The following is a 22,204-nucleotide window of genomic DNA, read 5'->3' as shown; positions in this document are numbered from 1 at the left end:
GCTACAGCTGCACGCAATTTTTGTTTTTTTTTGTTTTCTTCACGCGAAAACCCTGCCTTGGCGTTTGTGTCAACATTGATCATTTCTGCAATTGTTCCATCTTCCCACAGGAATATAGCGGAAACACCCTCGCTAGAATTGGACCAAGGCGAGCATACGTCGACAGTGTTTCAGCTGAATCGGCGCAGTTCATCCGGTGGCTTACTTTCACCGGAGGTACGTTATCCAGATGCCAGGATTTATGACATTCATAATAGTTTTTTCTTTCATTCTATCTCTCTCGCTCGTAGATCGACATAGCGACGGCCACGGCAAGCAAACTGCCTCTTGCAAGTGAAGCGAACGAAAGCGATGGGTTCTACATGCTCAAGAAAGACTCACAGCGACGCCAAACGCTCGACCGGGTGCTCTGGCACGACGCTACAAAGATCTGTGAAAAGTGGCTAACCAAGATCGAGCCGGGCGGCAATCAGGAGCTAGCCATTACCCAGAACCATCTGGAAATGTTGCTGAACGGGCTCCGGAAGTACATCGCCGAGCAGCGTACCGACACGCTGGAGCAGGCGATCGCCGCCCTCAAGGAACAGCCGAACTTTAACGATACCGCCATCCTGCATCTGCATCTCGCACTGTACGCATTTCAGAACACCGTCAACGAGGTACTCCGCTCGCACAACATCAAGCCACACTGGATATTTGCGCTGGACAATCTAGTCAACGCTGCAGTGCACGCCAGCATCTCGATCCTGTCGCCGAAGCTGGGCGCCAATCTGGCCGGTAATGCACCGAACGACGATGAGTATGACGAGGAGAGCAATGGCATCACCGTACCAGCAGCACGCACGACAGTGCTGGTGAATGGTCGTCCGCCGATTCACCAGGGACGGGACGAGCGGGACGGTATGATGGGATCCTCCGGGTACGACTGTGAGTACGATGTGTACGATCTACCGGAACCGGACGACGATACGATCGACGAGCTGGAGGAACATCTGACAGCTACATCCGGCCACGGTACGATTAGCAGTACCGCACGGTCCAACAAACCCCGGGCCAGATGTCACGGTGCGGACAGTGGCACACCGGTGCAGAAGAAGACGCGCTGGAAAACGATCTGCGAACAGGTGGAGGCACTGAAGGCGGAAAATATAAGACTGAAGGAGTACCTGCTGGAATCTCAACAATCGTACCAGCGCGCGTTCCAGGCGGTGCTGGAGAGTGGTGCGTTTGCCCGGTGTCTCACCGACCAGCTTGTCGCGCTGATGGAGCGCTGCCTGCACGAATACAGCACACCGGATCTCGGCGATGGGGAGGAAGGTACGAGAAGGCGTTCGGCCCACCACCGGAATCGGGCGCCAACTATGCTAAACCACGTACAACACTTGCCGGAAGAGTGTGAGGCGGAGGATGTAAAACAGGGGGAGCAGGAGGAGGAGGAGGATGATGGGACGGTTGGCGATCGGAGGTTAGCGGAATGGTTACAGGCGCAGGGGATTAAGCGGATTGAAAGCCAGCAACGGATTTTGCGCGAAGGGTTCCTGTACGATGACTTCCTGTACGAACTGGAACGCAACGATCTGCGCAGAATGGGTTTGAAGTAAGTGTGGGTGTGTGGGATTGATAGTATTTCGATAACTTCAAAACGCAACTGTAGGGCCTTTAGTCGGTTTAGGGTCTCCAAGGGATCCACAGTCCGCCATTAGTTCCCTCACAAAAGTCGCTCATCTTAAGGACGCTGGAAATATTTGGCGTGATGTCTAACGGAACATACCGTCTTAACATCTTTACTTGTCTTTATATTCGCAGGATTGGCGAAGAACTCCGCATTTGGAACGCTCTGAAGAAGCATCGCCGGCTGCATTCATCAACCAAGCGAACAGCGCACACGGACGACGATACGGATGGCGTTGGACATTGGCATCACAACAATTGCGTAAATGACGAACACACGGTTGGCTTCAATACGCGATAAGATTCGATTACGCCGCCGCCATATATCACAAGTGTCCTTGAAGTGAATTTTGTCGAACTAACGAGAGAGAGAGAGAGAACACTACAAATATTTAAAATGCAACCTGTGATGCGATTATATGTTGCTCAAGCACAATACAAAAAAGTAGCGAGAGAAGAGAGAGAGAGAGAGAGAGAGAGAGAGAGAGAGAAAGAAAGAGAGAGAGAGAGAGAGTTTGCAAAATGGCAGCTAAAAACAAAATATCATCACAATGGCGACCAAGTCACTGAAGCGCATGTTAAAAACGTTCTGGGCAAAAAAACCAGAAATCATAGTTTAAAGCAATACAAGCAAACACGCATAATGACAATAGCTATAGGCATTAGTGATTGAAGGGCAGCTTGGTTAGTATTTTACACGAGTATTTGCGCATTATATATATCTTCGACGAATTGCAGTTTTTTTTTTGGTACGTTTGTATGCCAAACATCTACGCACAAAAATCGATTCATCGTGAGAGAGGTAACACAAAAGAAAAAGCAAAAATCTTGTGCTATATTTGTATCATAACATTTGGGTAAAATAAACGCCAAGTGACAGATACTGATGCTTGTCTCGTTTATTCATTTCATTTCGCCATTCGAGGTAGAACACAGTCACGAATATGGTTGGTTCCACTCAACAGTTGCCATATTTAAATACCTGTAAGGAGAAGCTTGATACTGTAAGCAGAGGCTTAAATAGAACTCATCCTATATAATACGACAAAATTCGCAATTTGTATAAGCTCTTTGCTACTGAAAGTTTTGCTAACCAGCTCCAGATTTCGTAGAACTAGGAAGAGATTGCTTATAATCTTGTGCCTAAATTGAGAATCGTTTTGCCAAGAAGTGTGTAGAAGTTGTTGAGATTAACTTCAAAGACTGGGGTAGGTTCGGTGGTGGTGCGCCAACGGCGTCGATCTTCATGCGACAGGGCTAGGGTATTCAAATCCCATCCGGGACCGATCTTCAAAACAAAACCCCGTAGTTTTATTTATACATTGTATTATAAAGACTTTGGGTCATTAAGACCTCATCCGCCCCCGTAGTGAGGAGTGATTTGGGGTAAAGTAAGCCCAGGAAGCGATTCGATTCGCCGGTGTGACTGAGTAGGTCGGTTAAGCCAAGAAGAAGGTACTTCAAAAGCTCGACTGAGCTGCAAAATGTCATAACAAAATAGGAAATTGCGGCAAGTTCATTAGAAAGAGTTCTCATTCCTGAAACTATGGAAATCAAAGGCCTTTCAACCACCCAAATTTCTGCGATATGTATTTAAGGATTGCCGAACGCTTGACGACTACACTAAACATTTATGTACTAATCCGTAACGTAAATCGTATTTCCTCTCATCAAGTCAGGCCCCAAAAGTTTCTATACATGGGAACATAGGAAAATTGGTTTGCGGACGACAGAAAAAAAGGACCTCAAATTGTAGTTAGTGGACCATTTTCTTGGAATTTTCTTTCAACTTATGACTGATTGCTCCACAATTTCCCCGCCAAATAGAAATGTGCCATATGGCACACGCCGGTTACGAAAGATTGCGAACCTCCCATCAGCATCAGCCATTTTCGCTTCCTCCAAGTCGTAGTGATATTGTAACGCAGCAAATAAAACAAAAGCGTACGAGCGTGTAGAAAGGCAAATATTGTACTTTATTTTTGTCAGAAACAAACAAAATTATAAACCGACCCGAATTAGACACAGTGGAGCAGAAGCCTCCGTGGAAGGCGATAACGTGTAAAAAATAAGTTAGGTTGTAGGGGGAAAAAATGAAGGGATGCTTACCCCGAATAATACTTTTCGTCGTTTAACAATCGATCAATCGAATGGTAAATAAATAAATATAAAAAAGATGGAAATATCTGAAAAAATGCTACATCTTTAGCGCAAGGTTAGTGTTGGTGTGATTTTTTAATGAAATAGTTTGTGCTTTTTATCTCTATCGAGCTCACTTTTTCCCGTTTTTTCCAAGACTTGAGGATTTTTTTTTAATGTCTAAAATTGGAAGCATTTTCGTCAGTGGTTGATATTTAATAAATAAGATAATAATTTAAGTGTGCGTGTTTTTTCCCCCCGCTTCTGAGGACAACACCGAGAAGTAGTCGCTTTGCTGCCTGTATGAATATAGCCTGCGTAATTCATAATTATTACTTAATTTAGCTTGCCAAATGGGAAAAAAGGTTAATCTAGAGCAGATATTAGTAAGCGTCCAGAAGAGTTAGAAAGATGTTGATTTTTTCTTGTTTCTTTTTTTTGTAACTTCGCTTTCTCTGCCATAATTGCTTCCGTCCGGTCGGCTACTTGCCGAGCAGAATCTTCCTGGTGGCGCCAAAGTTAAGGCCGGCCTGGGTAGCACCCTTGTTCGAACCGGCCTGCAGCCCAATCAGGCCCTCGCCGGCACGCAGCTGCTCCTCGGTAAACTCGCGCCGGTTCTCCTCTGCCGGTCGCGGACCAAGATACGGTCCACGGAATTCCGGATGTTTGTAGCACTGTAGGAAGAATATAACAAAGAGAACTTTTTTCTAGAATTTGCTGAACAGAAATATGCAAACAAAATGGAGCATACTTACCGCCCGGCCAACGGCAAAGATGGTCGTGGTAACGAGGGCAATGTTTTTGCGATCCCACAGATCGGTCGTCTGGAAGAGGTCAACATCGGCCACACCGTACTTGATGCACGCCTTCTGGAACCTGACCAACAGGAGCGGGAGAAAGACAAGAATGGGGAAGGGAAAGTTTTTTGTTTGTTTAGTAAACGGAAACATGGGAAATTGTGAGCATGGCTCATTGTTGACGTGAGCCATTCGGCACTCGCCAATCTGTGAGAGCAATCGATAAGTAAAGAAACAGGAGCGCAGCAATCGCTCCAAACAGCTGCATCTCGTAACGCATCATCAATAGCAGATAGCACAACAGTTACAACCACAGCATCGACGACCAATGCAAATACAATATGGAGGACGGCAAATAAAATAGCACGTCGTAAGCAACCAAAAACGTTTCGGCTTTTGCTGCTGTAGGTTGAGTGCAAAATACAAGCGACAAAGAAAAGAGCATTTTGCAACGTCATGATGTGGTTTATTTTTTAAATTTGGTTTTTGTTTGTTTTAAAATATGAAATCTATTAATTTTTTTCAATTTTATTTACAATTAATTATCTATCGCGATTTTAAATTAAAAAAATTTAAATATAATCAATCATGACGGTACAATGCCTTATTGTCAATACCGTTTGTGATGATTAAATTACATAAACAAAATTATAAGGCATTTCCTCCTTGTTCTTTGCCTCATCCCGGCATTACACGGTTGATTTTATTTTTATTTACAAGAAATATAAATTAATAAATAGCAACAATTCAAAAGTAATTACTTTTAAGTTAAACAATTTAGAAAAGGATATTTTTGTAATATTTTACATCATATGCTATAATTTTTTTTCCATTCATAACAAACTATAAAACATCTATAAATATTCCAACATTATAAATCGATTTAAAATACGTTCAAAAATATAATTACATCAAAGCGAACTTTTTTAAAGTATTATAATATATCTAAAAAACTAATCTTAAGTTAATTTTTTTTGTAATGATGCGGAATGAAATGTTGAATATTTTCTACAAAAACAATAAAAATACAAATCTTTTTCTCGTCAATATGATCACAGATTAACAAATTTTTTTAAATTATATTTTTTTAGTATTAAGGCGTGTCGCTGTGTTATCATATTTTTTTTTAAAGAATAAAACATTATTCCCACATTCCTGATTAATTTTTTACGATATCTATTGAATCATTGCATTAAATTATCCCCACTTAAAAAAAACCAACAGTGAGTTTTGCTCCCTTTCATGCCGTTTTTTTGCGTGACAAAGTAAATTTTTAGTTCAATGTATAGCGCTAAATTTAATGTTCAATGAAGCCGATTTTTTTGTTGTAAAATTCAAATCTTTTTTCTCGTTTATGTCCGCTGAGAGTAATAATATTGAAAATATTTATTTAAGTATTACGGCTTTCGAATAATTATTATATTTTAGCATTCCGGCTTACCGCCGTATTATCAATTTTTTTAAAATCAACTTTACAAAAATATTCCCAAACTCCGAGCACCTGTTTTTGCATTTTTTAATTTAAAATAACATCCCTTTAGTTTGTTTGCATTGAATTATCCCAGCCCAAAAATTAGATTAAAAATGGTAATAAATTAACAACAATCTATTATAATAGCGTTAATATCTTATTTCTTTGAATTAATTAAATTTAATTAAAACTATATACTTTCGTAATTATTTTGCTGCACCCGTTGTTTTGAACTGGTGTTAAACCGAATGTCACCGCCGGCTAATGGCAGACAAGTTTTGAGCGCGGGAAGCAACGGTTACAGTATCCACCTCCTGCAAACCATGCGCTCTCGGTGTAAATGCTATACAGCACGAGAGTTTCGATTTCGACGCCCCGTATTTTTTGTAGCGATTTGTATAAAAATCGACAAACCACATATGGTGCGAAATTCGGCGAAAATTCAAAACGAATGTAAATTTACAATAATTTATCTTGCTTGTCCGTCAATTATTTCCCTTTATTTATGTGTAAATAAAATTATGCTTTTGCTTTTGCAATGGTTTTTTGATAAATAAAAAGTTTTAAATTAAATCGAACTGAAACGGTGCAAACAGTTCTTTATCGTGTTGTGACTGTGTTTTGTAGCAGCGCTGACGTACGTGGTTAGGTAGCTCGGGAAACACAGCCCCAAAGCACGTTCGGCTCGCCTCGTTCAGGCGCGCTCGCCGTATACACAACAAAACTGCCGCACAGGCGCAATACCTCCTCGAGGCATGCGGTCCCGTTACAAGTGGTACCTTATTCGACCGGATTTCGGTCGATTCGGTTACGCTGCACGAAACGCCGACAGCGAGCTAAATGGCGGACCGTGCTACGACGCATGCATTCCTGGTAGAAATGGTACCCATTTCGACCGGATTTCTGTCCCGCATGGTTTAAACGGGACTGCAAACGCTGACGCCAGTACGATCCGATGGTGTGTTGCAGTGTTTTCGTGTGCTGTGTACACCGGCAACTGCTTGCCTTGGTTTTTGCGGTTCAGCTAAATGCAGCTTCGAAACTTTGAATCGATCGTTAGCGTGCCCGTCCGAGTGCTTACCGTTCGCTGTCGTTAAGCCCCAACCGGTAGGGAGCGCTCAAACCTCTCCACGGCTACCAGGCGAGGTCGTCGTCGGCAGCTGTAGTGTGTAGCGTGTGCACCGCAAAAACTTTTTAGCGCTTTCTGGTGTGCTACGCGCAAATGGTACTTTTACCACACTCGCAGCATTCGTAGCAGGTATACGCCGTAACAGGTTGACCGTGTGGTTGCTGGTGTTAAGCGGCAAATAGAATTCGCGCTTGGGGCCGTTTGGTGCTTTGTAGAGTCAATTGGCAGAATCGGTTAAAATCCGTCCGCTGTGCCGCAAATAAACCGGTTAAAACATGTAGCACGCAAACTCTGAATTCTACCGGGATCGCATGATGCGTGCGTACGCACTGGCTATATAACGGGGCGTGGCTATACGACGCGCGCCTGCAAACTGCTCCTGCTACCAGCCGCAACAGTGTACAGTGTGTGACAAGTTGGGCGGATCGTCGCACCAAACAGCTAAAATTAGGTTATTTTAATTTAATATGACATACAACTTTCTACCTTTACAACCAAGCATGACCGGGATAAGGCAAAAAAAAGGCAAAATGGCTTGAGAAATTTGTACCAAATCAGCACAAGGAGAACTGATAATACAAATTGCGTGTCCCCAACTACTTAATCCATAACATTTACATTTTCATTATAAATTTGAAACAACAAAGTATTCATTTTCTCAGTCATATCAGAATCATTGTACCGGGGTACCACAAGGTAGCACTATTTTTCCGCCGTTATTGAACAAATACATTTCCTATATACCAATAATGAGTAATTGTAAGCAACACCTCTGTCCTAATGATGTCGCCATAGCTGCATCTGATAAAAAGATCAAACACAATTATAAATAACCGCTTAGCTCATATCCAAATTACTACCAAAAATGGAAACTGAAAATTAACAAAAATGAATACGAGGCTATCTTCTTCACTCGAATAACTTGTACAAAAAACAAAACCCTGAGAGACAAATTATGTTATCTAAAATGAATATTCTTTTGAAACAAATGGTAAAGTGCTTGGGAATGACTGTTGAATGAATGACATGACTCAAGTCACACCTTCAAAACACAATCATGTATTGTGTAAATGTTTTCGTTATGCTCTTAATTCCTAACTTCAAAAAATTCATTGATGCAGACTTTTTTAAATTTAAGTAGTATATGGAAAAATTAGGATTAATTTTTTTATTTCACATTATAAAGTAAGTTTTTCTTACAAATTTTTTCCCTTCCCTTAAGGCCTACGGGAAATTTCATTCTGTTGAAATCGATGCGAAACTGTCAAAAAAAATCTCAAAAGCGCGATCGCAGTTTTTTCCCATTGTCCCCCTTGTAGGTAGCTTGTGTATGCGTCTCAAAAAGCGATTTCAAAGCGAGAAAATATCGCAAATACACATGAGAATCTGATATTAAATGCCGCGGGCCAAGAGGGATTTCAAAACCAAAATGTAAAATTAATTCAACTCCCACCCAGTGCTGTCTACATCTGTCACGCACTGTACCAATCTTACCCTGATTGGCCGTCTTTCACAACATCATTCCTCCTTGCCGCATGCTTGCCACATACAAATGCGCAGCCTGTCAGTTGTTTCCTGTTTCAGTGGTGTGTTCGCGCATGCGCCAATCTAGCGAAACCACCGCGCGAGCGGCACTGTCCGTTGACATCTGGGTACGGACTTCCGCCACAAACAGAACCGTTTGAAAATGTGAACGGTTTTTTACCCTTCGCGTAAGCTTTCGACCCGAACGGAATGCTCCCGCATGCATACGGCTCTGGTATCGACGGTACCGGCAAAGCAGCCGAATCCGATCGCGATGTCAATTGCCGTTCGATACCGACTGACAGTTAAGGTTGTGGCCGCAACCGCTTGGCCGCGGAGATTTGAACGAGACGTTTTTGTACCGGTACAGCTATTTGATTTCCGAATGTGCGCTAACGGAGAGTTTGTATTGTCTAAAAGGGGAAAAAAAAATCTAGTCAATGTACTTACTGATTAATATTGTCCATCATCTTGTAGTCTCCGCCGGTGGTGTTAATCTTTGGCACTATGCCAGGCGATAGGCGATTCATTAGCCGACAGAGCAGGATACCGTCGCGCAGACAGTCCTCGTACACGTAACCGGCCGGAAACTTTTCGCCAATCACCGTCTCGATCCAGTGTTGCGCTTCACGCTCCTGGTCGCGATCACGCTTACCGGCAACCTGAGATAAGCAAACGTGTAAGGGGGAGATACATGTAGATAAAATGTTCAACAATCATTATTATTTTTTAAAAATCTTATTCAAATAACGGAAAAACAAACGCTCGAAGCGCTAACTCCTTCACGCATGTAGCCCTGGTGCAAACATAACCGGAACCGGTTTGACGTTTCCCGAACGACGACTGACTTGCGGCAGGGTGCAAAAAAATATCCCGCATCGGTACCGTTTCTCTAGCTCGCGGTTTAAATTAGCCCAACTGCTTGCGCTCCTGTTCCAAATGCACCCAGCACAAAGAACAAACGCAAGTGTTTTTCGCCTCGGCAACGCCCCTACTGGGGCTTGTGTGTGTGTGTGTCTTTCCGAGATGAGTTGTTTTTTAGTTTGGGTCAGGTAAGGAAATGAGGGAGGGGGAAGGGGGGTTAGAAATGCATCTAAAAGTAAATATCCCAAACCTTTTTTGTTTTTAGCTAGAAGCGGAAATTAATATTATTATATTTTTTTTTTTTGCACGAAAAAGTTTGTAGCGCTGTCGTTATCGATCATCCTTCTAATGATGGATCGTTGTGGAGCAAACAAAACTATCGCAACAAACAATCGCGATTTTTGCCAACATTTGACCGAATAGCGGTTGAGAACGCATCTTGAACATCTCGTTGAATCAACGATTTAATTTATAGCACCCCTAACTACTCCACGCATGCGATCCTGGTGTAACGGTTCATAATTCTTTATCATCAGCTACCGTTTGACAACTGCACGCCCATATATGCACGCAGCTGTACCGGTGTACAGCCATTTCTTTTGCCACACCAGGCAAGAGCAACCAGCAAAGTGCTTCATATGGATCGTGTTTTAAAAATCCATCGTTGAACTGATTCATTTTATTAAATCATCGGCAGTGTAAGGTATTTCTTAGTGGAAATGAATGTGTATATTGGACATTTTATTTATTATTCCGAGGTTCGCTTTGTATCAAATATCCCTTTGCACAAATAAAAGAATCAATATGGATACATATACACATGAATACATATTTGCCTTAGTTGACGAATTTACAAAGGTTCTGTCAATAAGTTTGACAGGACATAAGAATATCTTGAATAATGTGACAGAATCAAAGCTTTCGAAGCAAAACTGAGACAGTGAAGCAAACAATTTGCAAGTAAAAAATTATGTTTTCAATGCGACAGTAAATTTTTTGTCAAATTTATTTATTTTTTATTTTAGGATTTGTAGAAATAGTTTTTTTTTGCTTCGCCTTTACATAATTTTTCCAAATTTTTCCACAATTGCCTACGCGTGAGAAGCGGGTTGTGAGAAGTATGTTTGGATCAGTTGTGAGCAACTGTGTTCAATCATGAACATAATAAAAAATGAAAATAATAAAAATTGAAAAATTGCATAACACTCCCCTACTCCAAATTTAGACAACATTTTTGAAGTTCGACAATCTCAAATATATCAATAGATGTAACGTAATGCTTAGATTGCGTTAATATTCGTTTCGCTTTTTAATCTCATTTATTTAAACGCAGTCTTTGTTTTGTTCTCACCAAATATTGAAATGATACAAATTTCCTTATTAATTATATTCAGCTTTAGCTGTATTTAGCATAAAAGAAATTGACGGCTTGGAATCGAATCAAATCAAAAAGTTGCAGAAACATTGATAGCCAGCATAGCCAGCATTGATTGTGAAATGTTTTAGCATCTAAGCTCCAGCAGGTGTTTTACTAAAATATTTTTATAGACACAGACCTGAAGAGGAAATTTTAAAATGCTGGTATAAAACAATTTAAATCTACTGCAAAATATATTTTGGGTGAGCTCAACGAACCACGCCTTAAAGTGTGATTAAGTGTGTTTTATTTAACCGTGATTTTAAAAGACCCAGCAACAAGCGAGTCCTAAACTGACTCGATAAACGGCGCTTTACCATAGCCATGGAAATTAATTTTGAATCTCATTAAAGCATTTTTTTTTGTTATAATATTTTTCTTCTATATTCGTGTTAATTTTGAAATGCATAAAGTGGCGAAAAAGTTGTGTTCACTTATTCACATTTTATTCACTTATTTATTATTATTAGTATATTGCAAGAATATAATATCAATGAATCCTTAAGAGGTGAATGTGGTCTTGAAGTCCCAAAGCCTCTCTCTACTATGGGCGCCATCAACAGGGTGATCGCCAACGGAAAGGTTGCGCTGGACAAAAAGCGCAAGGGCGACCGACTGTGTGCAATGGTGACAATCGACTTGAAGAACGCCTTCAACTCGGCCAACTGGACAGCGATTGGAGCAGCTCTGCAGCGAAGAAACACGCCATTGTACCTCCAGGCGTTGCTGCGGAACGGACGGACGAAGGAATGGTCTCGCTACCAGTGACGGCGGGTGTTCCACAGGGTTCGGTTCTAGGGCCAACACTGTGGAACGTCATGTACGACGACCTTCTACGTCTGAAGCTGTCCGGGAAGCGTGCGGACATTATTGGATTTGCGGATGATGTGGCGTTCACCCTTATCGGGAGGGACCCACAGGAAACCAGCAACCATGCTACGAGGAACCTGGAGATGATCGAGCGTTGGATGGATGCAGTGGGTCTGAAGCTGGCCCATCAAAAGACCGGCTACATGATCTTCTGCACGCATCACAACTCGCAAGTAGGTCAACTACAAGCGGGTGGACACACGATCACTTCCACGGAATCGCTCAAGTACCTCGACGTCGAGCTCTGCCGCAAGCAGCACTACGGCCGGCATTTGGAGAAGGTCTGCACCAAGGCAACGCGTATCGCAAATGACTTGACCCCCTGATGCCGAACAAGTGTGGCCCCAAAAGTAGCAGAAGGAGAGCCCTGGTTAACGTTGGGAATAGCATTGTTCGTTACGCGGCACCATCGTGGGGACGGACACTTCTACAGAGAGATATTCATCGCACAACCGTTCAGAGGACACACCGCACAGGAGTACTCCGAGTAGCCAGCGCCGTCCAGACGGTTTCCTACGATACAGCTTGCGTGGTCGCAAGTACTATCCCGCTAGTCCTCCTCCTAGAGGAGTATATTCGCTGCCATGACGACAAGGTAGAGAGGGGATATACTGGACCAGACATACGAAAGCGACGCAGAGAGGAGACCATGGAACGCTGGCAACAACAGTGGATAGCCGGAGCAGAGCAGCAGGGATCGCCGGGGATGAAGACGAGGAGACTTATCCCGGACATTATGTCCTGGGTAAATCGTAAGCACGGAAAAATTGATTTCTTTCTATCTCAACTCTTTACAGGGCATGGGTTTCTCCGGAGCTACTTCGTCGAGAAAGGCATCCTTGACGGCGCGCCAAATTGCCCGGTGTGTGAACACGACGTGGAAGATGTCGACCACGTAATGTTCCACTGTCCACGGTTTGCTCGGATCCAACAAGAGATGCAGCAGCAGAGCCACACCCGCCTGACGATGGACAATCTGGCGGCGGAAATGTGTGCCAACCGCGACACCTGGGAAGCAGTCCGGACTGCCGCTCGGACCATCTTCAGAAACCTCCAAGTGAGGTGGAATGAGGACAACAACGACGGCGGAACACGGAACAACCAAGGCAGCAACAGCTGCCGCCGTAACCGCACACAAAAGGACTACAACTACAACGGAAGCAGCAGCAGGAGCTTAGACCCAACCGGGAGTAACGGCTACGGACGGACGGGTCTGAGCAGCAGCAGCGGAAAGGAAGGCACGAAGCAGCAGCAGCAGCTGAGACAACAAGGACGAATGACGCAGCAACCGAGCGTCAACGGGATGAGTGCATTGCACAAACGAACCTGTACGATGAATCCCACATACCCCATCTTGAGGGTTGGTCTGTAGCCGCAGACCACCTTCCGAGATGGGCACCTTTTGAAGGTTCCCTCCCTCGTCGTCTCCCCTATCTTTTGATCTACTCGTCGTATTTACTTGAAATATTCCATAAAGGTATTTGTTTTCCAACTAACTACATTTGTTACGTACGTAACGGACGGTTTGAAGCAGATCAGAATTATTGTGACTTATCGCATGGAATCGTCGTCGTTGGTCAAAATAAACATATGAATTTGGAAACGACCCGATGCATGAAACCGTCGATAAGATTGCTTAGACAAGAAAAAACATGGAATAGCATACGCGGTAAGAAATAGGACCAAAATAAACACCAACGCAAAGCCGAAGAGCAATTGCAGCGCAATAAAAGGGACCCAAACAAATAGGTCCAAATGCGGACCAACGCAAAGCGAGGGCAATTAAAATGCAGGTCGCATCAACTGGATGTGCCGTTGACGACAGAAAGGTCGCTGCACAATCGTACTATCCAAGGAACCAAAAATAGGATCTCTCCCACGGAATAGGTAAAACACGTACAATTTAGGATCATTAACAAAACAACGTTCTAGGTACATAAAAAGCTTCTACTTCTCTCTCGTATATTCTATTCCATTCTAGCATTAAGGAAAATCGAAAACTTGTTAGTATATAAGAAACGAAATTTGTGAATAAAATTTAGTATTAGTCTGGAATTCAAACGAGAACGTTTTGTTTTTTTTTTTACTCAGATTTTTACACTGATTTCCTACCCCATCCGAACGTTGCTCGAATTGAGGAGACCTAGCGGGAAGTTCTGAAAATCTTAATTCGGTAACACTTTCTTGGTAGGAAGTCATTTCCTGCTAGCGATTGAACTTAGGAACAAGCAGGCCAAACCTTCGCGAGACCTGGGCTGGCTCCGTCGCTAACAACATTCAATTGAGAGTTATGAAAACTCCTCACGCCGGGAAACAAAATGGCTTACTAGACTTGACGAAACCAAGAAGTTTCGGGTGGGACGGTCCGGATGGGATTTGATCCCTGGTCTCTGCCGAATGAAGACCTGTCCCGATGTAGCCTACATCCCCACCCCGCTGAAAACTACTTCTATCTACGATAATCAAACACAAACCAGAGTTTTTATTTGAAAATTGTCAAGCTTTGTGCTGTCAAATTTATTTATTGAGATAACCCTAACTAAGAGGTTCTAACAGGTTGGCTGATAAGTCCCCGGTCTAACAAAGAAAAACACATTTTTTTGTCAAAATTCGTTTTTATTATTCAACATAGTTCCCTTCAAGAGCGATACAACGATTATAACGACCTTCCAATTTTTTGATACCATTTTGGTAGTACTCCTTCGGTTTTGCCTCAAAATAGGCCTCAGTTTCGGCGACCACCTCTTTATTGCAGCCAATTTTTTTCCCTGCGAGCATCCTTTTGAGGTCTGAGAACAAGAAAAGTCGCTGGGGGCCAGATCTGGAGAATACGGTGGGTGGGGAAGCAATTCGAAGCCCAATTCATGAATTTTTGCCATCGTTCTCAATGACTTGTGGCACGGTGCGTTGTCTTGCTGGAACAACACTTGTTTCTTCTTCGTTCTTTTTTCGTTCGTCAAGCAACCAAAAGTTGCTTGACAAAAGACGCTCTGTCTCACAAACTATTTGACATCTATACGTCAAATTTTGACACGAATCATTTGAAGGTTGGTGCTATATGAAAATAATATGCATTTAATACTAGCGGCGCATTCTATGTGTCAGACCGGGGACTTATCAGCCAACACGTTACAACATGGAAAATGCAAAATCCTTTACAAAAAGTATGTTTGACGCTTGATACGCCACCGTAGATGTTAGATGTTTACCGCTTTGTAAGGGGAAAATAAATTGAAGAAGATTGTCTGAATTCTCCACTAAATTTTATTAGCTGAAGAACAACTAGACTCATATTTCTTGAAATTTTCATACAAATATGACGAGCAGATCAAAATTCAATAGCTTTCTTATCCGGGAGTATGAAAACTACCATATGAAATGGTAGTCGTAGAACAGCGTGTATTTTGTATGGTCGTAGACAGTAAGGTTAAACCGATGCCACTGTCAAATTCAAATAGCTCGTTGCGAAATAACAGATTGTAATGGTGCTGTATTCGAGTCTCTCTTAGTTTTCTTACCCCAAACCGATTCTTGACTTTGCCGGGTGGAGGAGTCCGTGCTTGAGCTGCTGGAGTTAGGCAGTCATGCGTTTTATATATCTCCCGTACGATGAAGTTCACTGTCCCCGCTAATGATTTACCAGTTCATGGGGGAGGGTTTTTTTCTCTTACGGACTACCTCTGATGTATATATTAATCTCACACGATAAAAAGAGTGTCTTTGGATACACGTCCGAAGAAAAAGCCATTACCACACATCGTTAAGCTCCCGAACATGTACGGGTTATTGTCGAGATTGCACTTTCGTGTCCATCTTTTGGCGTAAAAAGGCATCAATTTTAATCCTTGCTATTGAAAGCAGCACAACAACCCTCTGAGCACTGTGGACAAACACTTCAGGCTGCTCACCAAATATCGCGTACGTGTGGGAGTGAAAGAAAACTGGTACGGAAATAAATAATAAGACAGAGAGACATGGCTTCCAACGCGGCTAATGTGCGATGTGCGTCCCGCTCGGTAGGGAAACACACATCGAACAAATAACCGAACGGTTCGCCCTCCATGTTCACGGTTCGTTATTTTAAGATCCATCACACCAAGCACGGTCACCAATCGCCAACCAGCGCAGCAAAACCCGTGCTAGCGCACACACATGAAATATGAATGGATCCGGTCCGGGAGGAATGGCCGGGAGACCCACGTTGGTGGGCTGTGACGGGGTGGTTGTCTTGTTTTCCCACTTTCCAACCTGCCGGTGCCACCTACGCGCTACAAATTTTCATCGTTTCATCTGGTAGGTTATGCCCTTTGTGGCCGTGCCCGAGCTTAGCTTATAAATCCCTTCCCCCGGGGGGGCAACGAAGGTAACGCACCTTGGCCACATCGGGTGGATTGGTCGAACGAAGCAGTTATGCGCGTATGGATATCGGGGTAATTGATTTCCTTTGCGTCATACTACGCCCTAAGCTGAGGTCTATTCTCTCCTAGTGATCCTAGTTTATTTACATGTCGTATTGGTGTTGTTGCAGCGAACGAGCAATTTGGACAGATACAGCTAGTGGATACACACTACTGATTAATCAAATTACCCCATACGCCTGTATGCCAGATTCGCTGATTGATACGTTGTCAACTTTAAAACGTTCCCCAACTTCGATTTCGGCTCATCCGGGAAACTGTTGGAAAACGTGGTTCGTCCTCCACCAACATTCGACAACGCCATGTTAACTTGTTGCAACATCCGCCTCCCCCAATGCATTGGATGTGCCGCCAAATTTGGATGATGTCATTGAGGATGCTATCTTCCTACCAGCCCACACACACACACACACTCGTACAAGTTTGTTGGTTCCGAATCGTGGCCGATTAGACCTCAATCTTTTGCTGCCTCCTGGCGTCTGATGCTCCCGACAGAAGCGTTTTGGTAGCGTTCGCCGTGTGTCGATGATTAAATTTAGTATATGATCGTGGTCCATATGCTTGTACCACGGAGGGATGGCGCAATAGGTCAATCGTTCGTCCAGCGTTGACGTCACTTCGTCCGGATATCGTGCCGAGGGTGGAAGATGTAACGTAAAATCCATCCATCAACGTCCTTCGCATCTCCATGACCTCCAGGGATAAGTGCGTAGAAAGATTGTGGGACCTGACTGTACGATCATTTGCTTTTTGTCCAGAAGATGTGGATGATCAACTTCAACACTCCAAATTGTAATGTTCCGGTTTCGAGAGACTCCAACACTGATGTACTCTGATGTGTCCTACAGATGTACTACAAATTTTCGACCAAATTCTTGTGACTTTTGACACCAAAGTAAATTCTTCTTTCTGTGTCTCTGCTGGAAAAATATCACCCTCCCCAACTTCTCTCCTATCCTCCACCAAATCCAAGTCCAAGTGGACGTGGCCCAGCCGTCCAACAAACCAGGTTCATAACCTCAATAAACAAGAGATAAAAAAAAACACGCCAAAAAATCACTTCCTAACGGAAAAAGACGTTATTTTTCTTTCCGCCAGAATTACGATGGGCGTCGTTGCGACTTGAATGGAACGGTACCAAGGCATCTGCATCACTGTGATCGCTTACAAAGCGAAACCACCTTGCGCAAGCGCACCCATGCTTGCGAAGAATTATCCGCGATCTTGCTCCCGGTTCGCGGTTTTCCATTTTTCTGCACCTCTTCCTTGCACGCTTGTTTTCCAACAATTCAACAAAACCTGTGTTTGAGTGGGTGTGCGTGTGCAGTTGATCGTTACAGGGGTTGGGATAAGGTTAGGTTGGTGCGGTGTGAAAATACATCCCGAAGCGACACGCGCCTGGATTGCCGAACGGGCCGAAAATTCTGCCAGCCCGAAACACAAAATTCGCCCACCCGTCGACGAACCGGCACAGTCTAGCGCAGGTCGGCGTACCGCGAACATCTTTCGAAACACTTGCTGCAAAATCGGTCTAATCTACCGTGTTGAGTTTTCCTATTCTTCTGCCGTGTGTGTGTGTGTGTGTGTCTTGTCAAAGTGACGTGACGGTGTTTTCCATCAGTTTGTCTACGATCAATCAACCGTATCAATCAAAGTAAAAATGGCGGTACGTGTGCACTATCGAGATCTTAAGCCATTTGGCAATTTTCCTTGCATCTGTGTCTTGTGACGGGGGAAAAATTGGGATATTCTAGCTCAATATTTGCATTTCCATTGCGTACGCACCAGAAGCGATCCTAGAGAGACTATCTACCAACATCCACACCTCCTACACTATCGCTGTTTGTTAGGTCCTGCACAAACTTCATCATCAATGTGTCCAGATGTTGCAAAAATCACAAATCGGCAGCCAGACACACCACCAACTCAAAGTAGTGATGATCTATTCTGTCGATATGTCATATCCTATTAAGCTAAACCGTGCTGTTTTCTAACGACAAGGTTTTTTCCAACGTTCTGCTCTCCCATGTGATGGCCATCAACTTTGAATGCCAATAACTGGTGCGCATGCGAGTTTACAGTCCAAGTACAATGCTAATGGTTTACAAAACGGGCCAGCTGTAACAAATGCAGCGGACATCAATCTGCAACGTCGTCGTTTGCCAGCGAGCGTGTTTTGACCGCACGGTATCGGTCAATGGTCCGCAAAAGTAATATAATTAGCCACGTCCTAGCTAATGTCGTCGGAAGTCGTAGGCGTCGTTGGTCATGGTTTTTTTAACTTTCGCAAGAGCAATATCTAACGTTGATTGTAATAACTGTACACATGATGCCGGTGGCATTGAGGAAAATTGTCTGAAACACCCCATTAGGTCCCGATGGTCACTGACACACGGCACACGGTATCAAAATGGCGTATTGTTTGAACAACCTCTAGAGGTCGTCCAAAAACCCCAACCGTTGCCAACGTTCTTTCGCCTGACGCTCTCTAGAGCACTGGCTTTCTCGTACAAAAAAGTCCAAGGACAGGAATTCTTCATCGCTGGCAAAATGGTTCTGGAAAATTCAAAGCTGGCATATTTAAACGATAGAAGATCTCTACCTAGTAACAGCATTCCATACGTACGTAGCTGATGGAACACTGCTCGCTATAAGTCCCTCATGATCAGTTTCTATATTTAGCTGTACGACGTTAGCCATTAGACGTTGATGGAAAAACATTGCGAACACATCAAAATCTTGGAAAATCCCCGTAAGCTAACAAACCAGTCAACATTTGCTACGCGATGCAAATTTCGCGAATGGAAGCGTTTATAGCTTTTGTTGCCCCCACCCCACCCAGCGAACCGAATTTTATGACTAGCTGATGTAATGTTTATTTGTTCCCGGTTTCGCCCTTTTCTTGCTTTTTTTTTTTTGACTTCCTACATGTACAGCCCCGCAACAAGGAACAGGAAGCCGAGGTACTGCAGTGGATCAGCGACGTGCTGGGCGAAAAGTTGCCGCCCGGACCGTACGAGGACGTCCTGAAGGATGGTGTTGTGCTGTGCAAGCTGATCAACAAGATGGCACCCGGCTCGGTAAAGAAGATCCAGGAGCGTGGCACCAACTTCCAGCTGATGGAAAACATTCAACGTTTCCAGGCCGCCGTCAAGAAGTACGGTGTGCCGGAGGAAGAAATATTCCAGACGGCTGATCTGTTCGAGCGGCGCAACATCCCGCAGGTGACGCTCTGTCTGTACTCGCTCGGAAGAATTGTAAGTACGCGGTGGTGTTGATGTTTTCAACACGCTCTGTATATGGTGCGTGTATGTGTGTGTCTAACTCTTCTGCATCTTCACCCCTCCAGACCCAAAAGCATCCCGAATACAATGGACCAACACTTGGTCCGAAAATGGCGGACAAGAACGAGCGCAACTTCTCCGAGGACCAGCTGCGGGCTCATCACGGCGAGCTGAACCTACAGATGGGCTACAACAAAGGTGCCTCGCAGGCGGGCTTGGGCTCGTTCGGCAACTCCCGCCATATGTAGATATATTCGGAAGCGCGCAAAGTGGGTTCCTGGCGCGTCACGCGTCAAACGAAACCCGCCCTTTTTTTTTTTTTTTTTGCTTAGTGTATCCGAGAATATTCGTCCTATTCTTTATGGTGTTTTCTTTATGTACAAAAAAAAACAAACAAACCAAAACTTCATCCGCGCTCTTCTATTTCCATCATCCGCATTCGCTTAGAAAACGAGACAGACGCACATCCATTCGGTTTGGCCTGGCCCAACGCGGGTTATGGCGTTACGAAAATTCGTCTTCGAGGGATCCATCATATGTGTGCATCATTAGCTATTTTTAGGGGTTTTTTTTTTATTTACAAAAACACGAACAAAACACATCGCTCAGTCCCGTGAGCCGGTACTAATCGTTCTGCCCCTTTCGGAATGGTTGCGTTCGCAACCTATGACACCTACGCGCCAATCCTAACCTTCACATTAAGGACGTAGCACACTTCTATCAGAGCAGGGCCAATCTATTAGATTCTCTGATAGAAAGAAAAAAAAATACTCACGTACACACGACAATCTCATACATCATCAACACCTTCGTCCAACACTCATCTTAACCTTAATCACCCGCCATTAAGTGGGTTAGAGCAACACAACAACGGAGCTGATCGGTGTTGGGGATTGCAGTATTGGCATTGCTTTTGTTTTTGCGCTTTCATCTTGCGATACTAATATTGCAGTAAATGTCTTCTTGTAGCAACCCACAATGTATTATAAATGGCGTACCGGGCTACGAATAAATATTATACGACACTACTAAAACAAGCGTTGTTGAATGCATCGGTTAATAAAAATAAAAATCTTGCGTCCGTAAGTCCTGCTAGCTCAGTTAGTTGTGACTTGCAAGACTATTGTGCCTGAAACAGACGCAATTACATCACCGGACCTGTACTACTTGATTATGACTACCTGTCCGAATGACGCTGACGGAACATGAAGGGTTTGGCACTGTTTTACCGTGACTTAATTATCAGTTATCAGTCCTATCTACTAGGCCCCACACGCATCTGTTACGTGGCGCACCACCATCTCAATTAGAACTACATCGCACGAACTCATGACCTTCCTGAGGTTTCTCGTTCTCGGTATCTTAAAGCTTCGTTCGTAACCGTAAGTCCAGTTTTATGATTGAACAAAAATAATTACAACGTGTAGCTTACGACTATAGGAGGTGGGGGTGGGGGGGAGAGCATCCTGCGGATTACTGAACTGTCATCCATCGCGTACGCGAACTCTCTAGAATCACTAGTGTCCACAATGGTAGACCAACCAGTCAGCCAGTAAGGTCGCTCCAAACAAAACAATCTATAAATCCGGACGACCAAATTAATTATGCTTGCAGCTGTTCGGGTTAGGTTCGGGCACGTCAAGGTTGAGCGTCATAGTCGCGATAAACAAACCCATCAAAATCATTGAAGGTTACTTTTTTCTCCTGTGCGTTCCTTCCGAATTTACACGTCTGAAGATATGTCTGCCAGGTTATGGGGATGGGTCCGATCATGATGGTTAAATTTATTAGCTCATAATACTAGCAACGTTTGGAGCGATCCGGTGGTAAGGCGACAGCATCGCCGGCCCTCCACACGTCAGGACCAAGGTTCAATTCCCATTCAGGCCGTTCCTCCGTAGGTGTAGTGTGAGAACTGATTACTTTGAAACTTCATGGTTACCAATAAAGTATAGTAAAACGTCGTTCAATGTCCGGCGGCGTGAGTAGTTGTAGGTCCGGAGTGTTTAGCCAAGAAGAAGAAGGTTTTTTCTTTTCATCTAATAGACAGATTAATTGCCCATCTCGCTTCGACTAGAACGAAACCCTTCTTGCTAAGCCTCTACACGTTTTGTCACGCACTATTGATCGTCCACCATTAGCCGGGCTTAGCAGTGCGCGAATCTTTTCCAAGTAGATTACACCTGTACTCGCACCGCGCCATAACCCTGAGTCGACGGACCAGGCGAAAAATGGGGGAAAACAACCAAACATTGTCATAAGCATTGCATTGCATAATTTTTCCCACCTCATCAACCATCACATCAAGGTAACGTTTGCCGGTATGCTGCTCCGCAGGTGGCAAGTAGTGCCGTTTACCGACAACCACCGGTGGAGGGTTGATGATGATGAAAGCAAGAAAATGTGGCGCTGCACAGTCGGTGGCGTGCGGACGGCGGATATCGGAAACTTCTCGGCATTCGGCAGATGACACTTCCAGCACTGGACGCCACCGCGCAAAGCCGTTGACCTTTGCTGTCGCCGATCACTTGGGGTTGCACACGAACCGAGCGCGTGCGTACGAGAGCCATCCGATCCGGATGCAGTGCTGTGCACATCGATGGTGACGTTTGGTGGAATG

The 22,204-nt window shown here is 44.0% G+C and overlaps 4 protein-coding genes across 4 annotated transcripts in view; 2 read left to right on the top strand and 2 right to left on the bottom strand.

The window, feature by feature from the left end:
* LOC126564858 (mitogen-activated protein kinase kinase kinase 15) overlaps window positions 1-1,972 on the top strand; it is a 153,791-nt gene extending 151,819 nt beyond the window's left edge. Inside the window, exons 6-8 of the mRNA XM_050222017.1 lie at window positions 111-216; window positions 291-1,597; window positions 1,807-1,972. Coding sequence (XP_050077974.1) covers window positions 111-216; window positions 291-1,597; window positions 1,807-1,972 — 1,579 coding nt within the window. The remainder of the gene's footprint in view (window positions 1-110; window positions 217-290; window positions 1,598-1,806) is intronic.
* The window catches only part of LOC126559830 (DNA damage-regulated autophagy modulator protein 1), a 399,963-nt gene that overhangs the window by 373,776 nt on the left and 3,983 nt on the right, over window positions 1-22,204 (bottom strand). The gene's annotated exons all lie outside the window — the stretch shown is intronic.
* The window catches only part of LOC126560854 (muscle-specific protein 20-like), a 28,634-nt gene continuing 10,722 nt past the window's right edge, over window positions 4,293-22,204 (bottom strand). Inside the window, exons 2-4 of the mRNA XM_050216806.1 lie at window positions 9,182-9,393; window positions 4,566-4,686; window positions 4,293-4,484 (exon numbers count right to left, since the gene is read on the bottom strand). Of these exons, the coding sequence (XP_050072763.1) occupies window positions 4,293-4,484; window positions 4,566-4,686; window positions 9,182-9,393 (525 nt within the window). The remainder of the gene's footprint in view (window positions 4,485-4,565; window positions 4,687-9,181; window positions 9,394-22,204) is intronic.
* LOC126561048 (myophilin) lies at window positions 17,918-19,832 on the top strand. The gene is made up of 3 exons (XM_050217000.1): window positions 17,918-17,966; window positions 19,237-19,557; window positions 19,650-19,832. Exons 1-3 carry the CDS (start codon window positions 17,961-17,963, stop codon window positions 19,830-19,832), a joined length of 510 nt encoding a protein of 169 aa, XP_050072957.1. The 5' UTR covers window positions 17,918-17,960.

This window comes from Anopheles maculipalpis, chromosome X (assembly GCF_943734695.1).
Source record: "Anopheles maculipalpis chromosome X, idAnoMacuDA_375_x, whole genome shotgun sequence".
Classification (NCBI taxonomy): Eukaryota; Metazoa; Arthropoda; class Insecta; order Diptera; family Culicidae; genus Anopheles; species Anopheles maculipalpis.
This window is presented reverse-complemented; position numbering and strand designations above follow the sequence as displayed.